The sequence below is a fragment of the Scardinius erythrophthalmus genome (assembly GCF_964197995.2).
Source record: "Scardinius erythrophthalmus genome assembly, chromosome: 14".
In the NCBI taxonomy this organism is placed as follows: domain Eukaryota; kingdom Metazoa; phylum Chordata; class Actinopteri; order Cypriniformes; family Leuciscidae; genus Scardinius; species Scardinius erythrophthalmus.
The window spans coordinates 25,249,324-25,263,242 of record NC_138234.1 but is presented as its reverse complement, the minus strand read 5'-3'; the positions used below and the strand labels follow the sequence as shown (position 1 = coordinate 25,263,242).

Genomic DNA, 13,919 nt, shown 5'->3' with positions numbered 1-13,919 from the left:
CTAGATTTGTATATGCAAATTGTAATAAAATAAGACTTGTTTCTTTTAATGAATCGTTTGGATGAATCAGTCAGTGACCAAATCTTTTGGTGAAATAATGATTTTATTATCTGAGATTAACCATAATCCTCACCACTACCGTTCAGTGATTTCACCTTTCAGTTGACTCCAATTTAACCTTAAATCAGACCACAAATTTTCTACATATCCCCCCCAACCATCAAAACCATTTCCTGTGGCTATATTAGCCTATGATCTCCTAACCCATCCTTGGAGCACTCGTGCAATTGGTTTTGGTGTTGGGTTTTATGATGCTGAAAATGAAAGGATCGTCTCAAGCTACCCCGATGGCCCTCTCTGTGTCCTTGCCGTTTCCGCCCTGCACCATCTCCACTCTCTATTAAAGACAGACCGAGTTCATATAGGTAGATCTCTGCACTTACGGTCTGGCTCGGCCTTTTGAAGTCCTCTTAAAACTCTTCTTAATAGCCGTTCTCGAAGGTGTTTCAGATTTATGTTGGCATAAATAAGAGGCAGAGACCATTGCATCTCCCTTCATCGCAAAAACACAAGGCCAGTTTTCCTGCTCCAGGTTTTACAATTAAAACTGTGAAGTCACATCTTCATTTACGACCATGTGTTTTGAGTAGAACATCGGAGATGAGAACCGAATCTGCTAAGTGACGTTGAACGTTAAAAGTAAGCAGATTAGCATGCACATGGTGCAAGAGGAGTGTTGAATTTTTGATATGTAATGCTAATGATATTCTTTCATTAAATAAGAATGCTTAGTCCATAGTTGGCGGGATGCAGCATAGCACTTCGTTTTCAGAGCTCAGGAATTTTATATATTCAAGTATTTTTGCAGATTTTTTTTGGGAAGTGTTATCCCACACCTGAATAGTAAACATCCATCAAGACGTTTGAGCTAATTAAACCCTCCCCGAATCCTATTCAAATATAGATTACCCAGTATACCTTGGTGTCTTCTCACCACATATCTCAGATTTTAATTTGATATCTTAGTGAATTAATTTGCCCCAACCGTGTACAGCTGCAGAATACTCATGTTCTTTAAAGGCGCTTTGAGAGAGCAGCGTACGTGAACGCCAGCATCTCAGAAGAACTCTTGACATTCTGATGAGCAGCCGCACCCATGTTTTGCTAATGATGCATAAAACCAAGAAGCGTTGCACACTCATTCAGCAAATTTACAAACAAAACGTGTCTAAAACTTTTCTTCTCGGAGTGATCGCGCTACTAAAAGGAGAGGTGATTTTTCACTTCTCATTTGTTCAAGAGGAAAACCCAGAGAACTTAAACATCATTGTGTGTGTAGGTTAGGCGTTTGTACAAGTCAGTTTGTGGCGTCAGACGGGGACTTTTCAAGTAGCAGAATATGGATTCATATTTAATTGTGTTCCTTCCTTATGCCTGCACTTCCATTTGATTAATATATCATTAAAAAGAGTGCGAGAAGGATGAGCAACATGAAATAATGATGCTTTTCTCACACTTGAACACGAGTCTTTTCATATGCTACGCCCTCCTCCATGGCTCCTTTGAGCCAGGACCTTCTCTAGGAGTTTAATTGGCATGCAAAGAATTCAACAAGGTACAGAGATCAATAATAAAACAATGGTCTCCTTGACTGAGACATTCTCTCTGAATTCTGATACGATAAGCTAGTATTTATTTTCATGTTATGGCTGATATGCGATCAAAGGCTGACATTAAAATTGGATACTATTTTGTCAAAATAAATATAAAAAATAAAACAGTACAAACTGAAATCGATCATTTGAAATGTTACAAGTGAGTTTAGGCATCAGGACATGATGACTTATGGTTTGAAAAATGGATATTTACGTTGATTTGCTAAAGTTACATTTACTTGCACTTCACTTTCACTTAATCTGAATATAAATGAAAAAAAGTTTAAATGAGCATACACAATTAAAAATCCATTTTTGACCAATATGATTTAAAAAAAAAATATGTATATATATATATATATATATATATATGGTACTAGTATGTATGTGTGCTTAGGTAAAATGCTCCAAGCTATTAAAAAAAAGTATATAGAAACATTTTATGTAATCACAGTAGACCTAAATGCAATGCTGTAATCAACACTTGTTGAAATGGTAGCAGCCATAATCAGAGTTGTTTATATTTTGATTGATTGCATTTGCTTTGTCAGCTTGATTTGATGCGCCATTGGGAATTTTGGAAGGGAAATTCTTAATGCAAGTTCACTTTGCAGTCTCCACGCTACAACAATGGGTGAGATATTTGGGGTTAACCCTGTAGTGTATTGAGTTTCACTAAATAAAGGAACTATCGTCGCAAGCCAGGGTGGTCAGGTTGTATTAAGGTAGGAATTAGAAAAGAGTCTGTTTTTGTCTTCCTGTCTGGGTGGCCATATGTGGTTATGTCTGTCTTAGTTGTTTTCGGTTCCTGCTGTTGTGATATTTTGAGCATCTATCTATGTGTGTGTGTGTTTCTGAGCAGGCATGGCTCTTTTTTTCGAGTGTCGAGTGTGTATTTGTGTCAGCGCAACCACCATGTTGGTGGTTGAGATTCTGTTTAAGTATGTTCCTCTAAGCTTTGGTGTCTGTGTGTGCAAGTTTTTCCCCCTCTTTTGTGTGTGCATGTGAGTGTGTAAACGTGTGTGTCTTTCGCCACCGTGCACCGGTAGCCGAAGCCCCGCAGACAGACAGCAGGCCAGCGTGGTGCGGGGTGGACTCCTCTGGAATACCAATGAGGGGAGCTGCTGGGCTCCGGGGGTCAGGGAGCAAGTCAATCATCTTGCCCATCGCCTGGGCGCCCCGAATCAAATTAGCCTGAAAAATTCAGGGGCCGGGAGCACGGGGCGAGCAGCTGTCAGGGCCAAGAGCGCCCAGGCACTAATGAACCAGATGAATAGTGCAAAAACTCCAAAATAAAAACAGGACAGTTGACATTTTTCATCTGTCAGGAGCGGAAGATGCATGAAAATATGGTGGTCCTTGTTTAACCCTTTGCTGGCTACAGCTGCTACTTGCCCCTGACCCCCCTCTGTGGCCACACTTCCACAGGTAGGCACACCGCATGTAAACAGTCTAAGCCGCGGCTGCGTTTTCATCTCGCCTAAATGCCGTTCTACGGTCCTGCACATCGCAATTATCTTGAGGAACTCTTCGCAAGAGTGGCGGCACACTGGCAAAACAGATGTTGCTATGAAATGACACTATAGGTATATCATCTTGAGTCTGTATAAGAAAAAAAACACCCACCCTTTTGCTGTGAATAATTTTTTTTCACTGGAAAAACACACCAAATGCAGTCTGGTCAAAACACACTCATTCACAGAGCCCATTACTGTCACATACATACATTTCCATCCCCATAACTGATGGAGGAACAAAAAGGACATGCATTTTTCTACAAAAATCAAGTTTTGGCCCCATTATTTTCATCATACCTATCTGGGAAAAAAGCATGTATAAGTTTACCTGTCTACTTTATCCATTTACTTCGTTATCCATTTTTAATTTAAGCGAAGACAAGGCTTGGATTAAGCCAGGATTAGGCCTTATTTCAATTAGGACATTTTAGTAACTTTTATAAACATGCCTTAAAAAAGTGTGCATCAGTGCAAGTTGCTTTCAGTTAAAACATGCATTTTAGTCTGGAACTAGGCTTAAGGCTTGTATTTGAAACTAGGCATAAATGTCTAGACAGTTTAGTCAATTTTTTTGTCACAATTTCATCATGCTTCATAATGGTTGAATAAAAATATATATATTTGCATTTCATCAGAATTATTGCACTTTCACTTATCAAGACACAAGCACAAATCAAGAGAATGTCAGCTCATACGCATGGTTTATTTTACATCATCTAGTTTTCTTTTATTTATTATAGGCTATTTATCATATAAATTAACACACTTTCTACATTACTGGTAAAACAAGAAACTTCTCTCCAAAATTTAAACAGTGAAATTCCTAACAGTAATTCCAAATTACATTCATGTTTTTCTATTAAAACAACAGCAAAAAAGACTTTGTACTGCCACACATAGGTTGCGTAAGTGCATTTATTCAGCAACCATAATATCAAACATTATAGTCGAGATCCATGTTTGGATTTATTACAGTTCATCACTGAGGGGTTTGATGGCAGATTTAGTCACAGCAAACAGTGCAAGTGGCTCAGAACTCAGACTGTCTGGGTGATACTATTATTTAAGCATAATATCTCAAATGGAGATCCCTAATTGTTTGTCAGTGTTTTCAGATCATTGGCACTTCTTCACAGTGTGGAGAGAGTGCGTGTACATTTTGTACAAAAAAAGATGATACAAAATATTACAGACTGCTTTTTACAAGCCTCTACGGTCTTTCATGTTTATGGATGCCATATTGCAAAGATTAAGTAAAACACCGGACAGAAAATGCTTCTTTTTAAGAGAGAAGCTCTGATTGGGGGATTTAAAACCCTGACATCTGGCAACCGCAAACATGAAAGCTCGTAATATTTTGTATCCACTTGCAACCAAAAATGTATGCACCTCTTGATGGAAATAACATCACAACATTTATTTCCATTAAGAGATGCATACATTTTTTTGGTCAATCTCTTGTATTGTCAATGTACTCTGTAAACTCTGTAAAGTCTCCTCCAGCACATCCCAAAGACTTTCAATGAGTATAAGATCTGGACTCAGAGGTGCCATTTCATGTGTGAAAATGATTATTCATGCTCCTTCCCAACCATTCTTTCACAATTTGAGCCTGATGAATCTTGACATTGTCATCCTGGAATATAGCCATGATGTTTCTTCCTACATGGTTGTTTAAGAAATGAAAAGCTTCACACTCCATCAATTAGGGTTAGAAGAACTGTTGCCAAAAATACACGGAACAAAATTAAAAACGCAATGCTTTTGTTTTTGCCCCCATTTTTCATGAGCTGAACTCAAAGATCTAAGATCTTTTCTATGTACACAAAAGGCCTATTTCTCTAAAATATTGTTCAAAAATCTGTCTAAATCTGTGTTAGTGAGCACTTCTCCTTTGCTGAGATAATCCATCCACCTCATAGGTATGGCATATCAAGATGCTGATTAGACAGCATGATTATTGCACAGGTGTGCCTTAGGCTGGCCACAATAAAAGGCAGCTCTAAAATGTGCAGTTTTATCACACAGCACAATGCCACAGATGTTTAAAGTTTTGAGGGAGCGTGCAATTGGCATGCTGACTGCAGGAATGTCCACCAGAGCTGTTGCCCGTGAATTGAATGTTCATTTTTATACCATAAGCTGTCTCCAAAGGCATTTCAGTACATTTGGCAGCATCTTTGTTCAGTGTATAACATGCTAGAAACACAATAATCAATGCAATAATTATCCATTCATAGACTCTTAAGCATTTGACATTTAAATCCAGCAACTTTACAGCGATTTTTTTTCTTTTTCCTAGACAGTGAATATACACACATACAAACAAATGTGTCCATTTACAAATAAATAAATAAATAACTTGTATAAAAAGAAGTTAATCTGTCGAGTCTTGATGGAAGGCAGTGTCTGGATGTAAAACTTTCAGATGACATGACATTTTTGTTTGTTCATCTCTTTCTGCTTTAGCAAAGTCGTGCATATACCAAAATGCTTTTATTTTTTTATTTTTTTAAGTTCATGTTGTTTATTTGAGTTACTGGAACCCCTCATGAAAAAATATAAAATAAATGCAACAACTCACAGGTTAACCACACTCACTCTTGAATACAAGTGTGAATCCTAAAAATGTAAGAGTCACTTTAGTTATAGAATTCAATTGTCACTGTTGTTTATATGTCACTTAATCATAATTTTGCTGCCGTATAAATGCAGGTATGGAGACTTGGGGGTGGTTTCTTTGGATTTGTTCAAACAACACCTGAGCATTTTTTTGGTGACTTTTGCTCTGACACATTTAGTTTGAAGTACTGTATGAAGTACTTGTGTAAGAATGGTGCATGTTAAAGAAACATCCCAGTCCTCCCAGTTCCTGCACTGCCAGTGATTAGAGAGGGACTCCCCCTTCCTCCGGCCCTCCCTTTCCCGTTTTGTGTGGAGCGGTGATGAAACCGGCTCTGGTCCATGAGTTCTGCCCCTCCGCGCTCCTCTCCTCCGCTCCTCCTCTGACAGCCCAAACCGCCGTTTCGCCTCGCTCGATCACACCCCCCAACACCCCCACCTCCGTTAACTCGCTCGCCGTTTCCTCTCTGTCCTTCTATGTCAATTTAATTGAGTTCTCGTCCAGTGTGCTTTGCGGTGTAGTGGTTTCGTGCGAGTACTGTGTGGCTTGCATGCTTGGCATCTGGAAAGCTTCTTTTTTTTTTTTTCAGTTGTTTTGCATGGGGCTGTTTTTGCCAGTCTGCTTTTGCAGTATCATAATCTCATAACGTCATCAAAGCATCACATTCCTGGCTGAGCGGGATTGCACAGCTCCAGGCTAACAGGATGCACTGCATCCATCTCTTCCCTACCACTAGGATTGATGTCCCAAAAAGTCTGACATCAACATTGTTTTTCATCTTCTACATTAATTTCACAAAACATCTACTGAAATGCTATCATCCTTTTTTGTTTTTGCATTTTATTTTTTCGTGTTGTTATGGTTTCTTGGGATAGGACATCCATCATTTTCTTTAAGTGTATCAGGCCAGATACATAAAGCTAATTAGCCATGAGTTGGCAAATGTGGTTTGGAAGTGTTGAGTAAATGGATGCGTTTAGTTTTTTGTTCTTTTGAAGATACATGCCACCTGTGGCGTGATTGTTTTTATTGTTTTTACTTTATTGCCCAAATTTATCTGTTTTGATTTTCAGTCTTTAAAATATCTTTGTTTGTGTACAACAGAACAAAGTCATTAAGGTTTAGAATGACACAAGGGCAAGTAAACCGTTTATTTTTTTGGTGAACTACTTCGTTAACAAGTCAGAAATACAACTTTGAGCAAAAATTAAATGAAAAGTTAAAGTTAAGTGAGCCAGTAAAATGCTCAGAGTAAGCCCATTTGTCTCCACACACATCAGTTGAATTTGATATTAATGTAGCAATAAGCTAAACATCCTACAGCTTAGCTATATTATTATATATATTAAAGTTATGAACTATATTGTTCTAAGTGCACTCTTAAAAATAAAGTTTCCAAAAGGATGTTTTGCAGTGATGCCACAGAAGAACCATTTTGGTTCCTTAAAGAACCTTCCAGTGAACAGTTCTTGAAAGAGCCATGTTTTTAATGATCTTAAGAACCTATTCTGCAATGGAAAGATTCCACTCTTAAAAATAAAGATTTTTAGAACATTTTATTAATCTTAAAGAAACTTCTTCCTCAAAGAACCTCGTGTGCAGTGGAAAGGATCTATGGATGTTAAATGTTCTTCATGGAACCATCAATGCCTATTAAGAACCTCTACTTTTAAGAGTGTAAGAATGTTTAATGTACTTAATATCGTTAATGCAACGCACAACATCTCGAGAGTGACATGATACATGCTCTATAGATTTGACTCTTAGCTTTTTGACATCTTGAGCAAACAGATGGCAGTTGTCTGCTGCCATCTGTGACGTGGGACACCATAGTCTCTTCCTCAGACAGTCAGCCTTTGCTTGATGAAGATTTAGTGTGCATTGCAGGCATGAGAGATATGGGTACCTGCATTGGAGTAAATGAATTACTCAACCTCCAGGTGTGAACTGAAAATATAAGTAAATTTTGTTGTTGTTTTTATTCATAGAAATGCTCACTACTTGTACCTTTGTTTTAATGAATTGAGTTAAAATGATCATGATATGAACCTTGCCAAATTGCAAGTTCAAAAAAAGAACTTGTCACCCATTTTTTTAAGCTAGCAGGACGTCTGAAACCTTCTCTCTAAATGTTTCATTTCTTTTCTTCTCACTTAGATGGCTGCCTTGCAGAGTCCATTCTACGGGGACAAAATGAACCTGTACTCGCTGTGTAAAAAGATCGAGCAGTGTGACTACCCCCCACTACCGTCTGACCATTACTCTGAAGAGGTATGTTTCAAGCTCAAAGAATTGCACATGCAGATTTCGCCACATTGACCAAGTTGCTTTGTCTGAAAGTGACTTCCGTGTGAGCTGTGCTTCATACATCGCTACACTATTGACAATAGGCAATTACCTTTTTGGCCTAGGAAATTTTGCTAATGTGGCCGAACCTTCATAGTTGTGTCAATCTCACTAATGGCCCTGATATACTTCAAGCGAAATCGAAGAACAAAATCATGCCAAAACTAACTTCGTTTGGAGTTTGTTTTGGCAGTTCAGAAAAAGCTTGCCAAAGCAAATTTTCCTGAAGTTTGCTACGGCTGGTAAACACCTTTGTACTACCATTGGTTCATGGCGATTATGTAATAGATAGGTGTACGCTGAGGCTCCGCCTTCTTTCACGTGAAAATGTTTTTGGGTTAATTTGGTCTTATTAGTCAGTCAAGGTTAAACGTCTGTGAGTGAGAACATGAACACACTGGAGAGCTACTTTATAGTAGAAAATGTTGTAATTCTGATGAAACGAGACACTGACACTGTTTTTCATGTTTAAAACAGTAAAGCTGCTTGATTTTAATTAATCTATTGTATAAAGTGCTATATAAATAAACATGACGTGACTTTACTGGAGTGCCGAATTGCAGAGCTCGTGCAAACAAATCCATGTTGCTATAATCGGATGCTTTTCTAATGCTTTATTTTAAAAATGCTTGCCTATTTCTCAGTTTTCTCAGCAGTGTGGGCGTGGTCGGATATTCGCTACCAGTATATCGCTGATCACATATTTCGAACTTCGTTTTACTCCTAAAGAAAGAACGAAAAATAACTTTGTCGTGAGTATATCAGGGCCTTAAGAGCTTATTTACAAGAGAAGTAGTTGTGGACCACACATAGACTTTCATTGCATGTACAAAATACATTTTTCAAAAGTCAAATGGGTTTGGAACAACATTAGGGTGAGTAAATGATGACCAAATAATCAGACCGATCTCTTTTAGTTACTCCCCATACTTGTGAATAGCATGTTCAATTCTGGTCCATCAAGCAGTCCATCACCAAAACAGCATGTGAATTTCCAGCATGGAAAGCCGGTCTTTCCACGTAACATGCCGGCACTCTCTGATGTCAACCATTGGAGAACCCACAAAATCCTCCGATAGATCCGGCACGTCCGACCAAAGCTGCCATTATTATTATTTACAAGCCTGGCACGACTCTTCCTCCATTCAGCACTTCCTTCAGCTTTCCAGTGCTGCAGGAAGGTCTGCCTCCCTCCCTGTCTACATGTAAACAATGCTCCTGAAGGCGAAAGGCAAAAAAGTGTCAGCCGCTCATCTTTGGTGTGTCATTTACCGTCTCTTGTATCTCACCTGACAGACAGCCCCCCTTAAAACGGGTGGGGGGGGGCCGCGACCATCGAACCCCCCGCGTTTCTCTCGTGCAAAAGCATGAATATTTTACATATCTGCATCCTTACTCGCCCCCACTGCCGCCGCCTCCTATTTCTTCTCCACTAATTCTCAGACTGTCTGCATTTGCATTTCACATGCCGGGCTGATTAGGAGACGCCGCGCCATGCAACAGCAGCCAGGCCCCGGCAAGAGAGGCGGTTGCCATGGCGATTTGACACAGGGGCATCTTCTTTCCTTCCGCTTTTTTTCCCCCCTTTCCCCCACTTTTAATGATGCTGCCGCTGCTACTGCTGCTTGCCTGGGCTTAGTTTACTTCTCAGTGCAGCATCACGACTATCATTCCCGTCCCTCACTGGCGGGGACTGTATGTTTGTGTACTTCTTTTATGTGTAGAATGTTTGTAGCAGAGAATTAACAAACATTCGCAGGGCCAGAGGGCTTCTTGCTGGAAGTTACATTGCTTGGAGCCTTTCCCTCGGCTTTCCTGTTCTCTGAGCTCTGTTCTCTGAAACACTTGCCATTTTTGTCAATCATCTTGTTTGTCTTAAACCAATGACTAATACAGGAATCCAGACTCCAACTAAAACTGTTGCAAATATATTTATTATCATCATTATTATTATTATTATTAAGAATTTATGAAAAATGTATTAAAAAAAGTATGCTTTAGCGAGTCAAAAAACAATAAAAATAAATTGTTTATATATGTATGTATGTGTATATATAATTTTTTCCCCATTCAAAAGTTGGGGTTTGTCTGGTGCTTCGTATTATTGATCTGTATTATGAATTAACATCTTATATTTTCATCTTCTTTTTTTTTTTTCCACAAGCTGAGAAAACTGGTAGATATGTGCATCAACCCCGACCCAGAGAAAAGACCTGACATCACCTACGTATACAGCATCGCCAAGCACATGCAAGCCTTGACGATCGCAAACTGAGTTTGCTTACCCGATTCCTCTTGCTTCTACTTTGAAGACCTTAATCTGGCCCACCAATGTCATTTAAAGCTTGTTTTGCTCCATCGTAATGAAACCTGGCATCTTTCAGTACAAAACATACAATGTAAGGCACAAAGCAAGACCTTTGGTATACCAAAACAACATAAAAAATACAAAAAATGACCATGACCTTTTAATATAGCTCTCCAAAGAAGAAAATAGTAAATTAAGCAGTGTTCTAAAAACTGGTTTGACTTGATTTTTGCTGGTTTCAATGCTGGTACAGTGCGATGGTTGTGTATATACCTTCATTTTTTGCTGTTACCGCATTAGCATGAAATCTGATATGCTTTTCACAATCCCATAACACTCTTCCAAGAACTTTTTTTATGAGAAAAACATCCCTATAAAAAGAGAATGAAAATTCCCCTTAAAAAGCAACTTTGTTGCATTAAAACATTTAGGAGGTTTGTCGTTCTATTAAAAGAGCGTGATATCATAGTGGTATTTGTCGCAATTTTTATGGGCTAAATTACTAGTCCATATCTAAACCTCAGCAGTTTGTACTTGCATCTTGCTGTGATGCCAGAAAAACATGCACTCAGTCCCAAGTAATGTTTTATTTCCTCGCCATCCCTACCGCACCTAAAACATGTTTATTGCGATTCTTCTTGGGATTTGAGGTCTTAGACCTTTTGTGGTTTTAAATTGCATTAAATAAATCATTGATCATGACAATACGGTGCATTTGCGTTATCGTATAACGCATTCAGCATGAGGTCCGTTTTAAAAAGGAAATTATTCCCAGTATCCGCACCTTTACGGCTGATACTTGAACTTTAATAAATGTTTAATGCAAAGGCCTCACTTGCAATGCAGTAACTTATAAATATTCACACATTCTCTATGCCTTCATAGTGCCTTGCTCTGAAAAGAAAAGAAAACAGTGCCTTTCTTCCTGTAAACCAAAAGGTTTTTTTTAAGAGATTGGCTCTAATTACATCATTCAATTGATTTACATGCAACACATCCTGAAAGAGGTACGTTTACAAATTACTTTTTACAATGAGTCCGTTTGGCCTTGTACAATTCCACTATGTTCACGCAAACTTTGACCTCTTCCAGACTATAATCTATGTGCTCATGTGCTGCTTTCCAGAATGTGGCTTGTGATCTTTGCAAACTCGGTCTAATATGAGTTACACAAGCGTATGAAGTTATAATATACAGACAGCAGCTATTATGCAGCACCTTTTGCAGACAGTATGATTTGCTGTGATAGTACCAAGTATAAAATGGTATGTTTTTTGTAACTTTAATCGAGAGCATTTTTAGTGTTTACCCTTTCTTTTTCTTTTTTTTTTTATGTATTTTGCAATAATCACCTTTTTCTTTCGCCTTATGTTAACACGATAACAGATTATGCTTGTTGCCTTATAGATAATAGTATGTATTTATCTCAACAAGGCACTCAAAGCCGTCTCCAGCGAGATCTGGATCCTTTACCACGGTAAAGCACACATGAATCGGACGCTCACGGTCTGTACTCTACTTTCACCCAAATCGTTTGGGAGCGACAGGCAACTTTTTATTTATTTGTCTTTTTTTGACTGTTTATTTGAACGTTTAACATTCAAGATGCACATTAATTCTTTGTATGCTAATTGAAATGGAAAAAATAAATAAAATGAAATGACTTAAACCATTTACTCTGGTGTTTTTGGTTATTTATTAAAGTTTGATATCCGTTTAGCATTCTCCAAATTAGCATAACATTGAAACTGTTTCACTTTTTAACTATAAAACTCTTATTTGTGCTGCTTTTCAGAGTGTTTTTAATTGCACATGCCAATCAATCCCCCAAAGCGTCGCCCACTCGTATTTGCTTGTGTTTATTTGTATTGTTTTAGCGACTCTCTCCGCTTAGCCCCGAGCTTTATTAGCTGGCAGCGTGTCGCGCCCGTGCCCCAGGGTCCACGTCCGGCTTATTCCCTCCAGGAAAGACATCGACAAGGGGACTATTTCCTCTCATTCTAATGAATTCCTCAAGGAAAGCGGTTCAATTTTATCACTGGAAATTGCTCCCTTGAAACTGCCAGAACAACGAAAACAAACTTCAGTAAACACCACAATTGATATCTGGATTGTTGTTTCCAACCTCGTGCAAGCTGCTACCTTTACCCAGACTGGTCCAATGTCGATATTAGTTATGAAAAAGGTTTTTTTTTATTTATTTGTTGTCTGTGCACTTAGTGTACATTTTGATATTGGAAAACAGATGCAGGTATCCATCTAGTGGTGATACAGTCTAACTGCATAACACAGACTGACACTGACCTGCATGGAACCTTCTGTTGTACAGCTCACATAGTGTTAGATGAGAGGCATGTTCATACCGCTTTTAGCTCAATATGAGCAGTGGAATTAAAGAGCAAACATGATTATGATTGTACACTGCTGAACAAACGTTTAGGGTCCAATTTCCTTTATTTAATCGAAATTAATAGATTTATTCAGCAAGGATTCGTTAAAATTGTGTGAGTTGTGAGAGTAAATACATTGATTTTCAACATTGATAATCAGAAATGTTTTTCTTGATCATCAAATCAGCATATTAGTGTGATTTCTGAAGGATCATGTGACACTGAAGACTGGAGTAATGATGCTGAAAATACAGCTTTGATCACAGGAATAAATTACGTTTTACTGTATATTCACATAGACAAAAGTTATTTTAGATTGTAATAATATTTCACAATATTACTGTATTTTTGATTAAATAAATGCTGCTTTTTTGAGCATAAGAGCCTTATTCAAATCTTACCGAACCCAAACTTTTAAATAGTACTGTAAAAAAAAAAATAGTAACACTCTATTTACTAAATATGAGGGGTTTTTTTTTTTTTTAAGAGTTTAACTTACTCTGAATCATTGAAGAATCATTCTTTTGAGTGAATTTTTTTTTTCTTTTTAAATGAATTTGTTGATTGGGTTCTCAAATCTATGTTAGCAAAATGATTCAAAAGTAACTGGAAAGATCATTAAAAAGTTCTGCTAATTTAGTGGTAGCATGATGTATTTCCTAACGTCCAACAATTGCATCAGTCAGTCTGAAGAAATTGAGATTTTTTTTCTTTTTTCGCTGTTCGCAAAACATGTTCCAAAGTAGTGTAGACCTGTTATTGAACAGTATGCTAGTTGTTACCCACTGATCCGTTTTACACTTTGTCGGCAGACTGCACAGACACTGAGAGATGTCACTACAGAAGCCGAACTGACTCAGATGTTTTTACCTTTTGCACCAAGGCCAAATATATTCTCTTTCCTTAAGATCCAGGTGCTTGGTTCAGCTCTCTATATCTGTCTGTTGCCAGAGGGACCAGCACTTGTAACGTGTCCCTTCTGCATTGGCAGCAGATTCAGCTGCTGGCAGCATTTTCATAGATTTTTTTTTTCTTCTTTTTTTCTTTTTCTGTATTTCGGCAAGAGAAACGTGCCGTTTC

At 38.1% G+C, this 13,919-nt stretch overlaps 1 protein-coding gene across 1 annotated transcript in view; it reads left to right on the top strand.

Annotated features, from left to right (window-relative positions):
• The window catches only part of nek7 (NIMA-related kinase 7), a 64,223-nt gene extending 52,102 nt beyond the window's left edge, over positions 1 to 12,121 (top strand). The window contains exons 9-10 of the mRNA XM_081384516.1: positions 7,953 to 8,066; positions 10,306 to 12,121. Coding sequence (XP_081240642.1) covers positions 7,953 to 8,066; positions 10,306 to 10,416 — 225 coding nt within the window. The 3' untranslated portion in view covers positions 10,417 to 12,121. The remainder of the gene's footprint in view (positions 1 to 7,952; positions 8,067 to 10,305) is intronic.
• Positions 12,122 to 13,919: the final 1,798 nt, after the last annotated feature.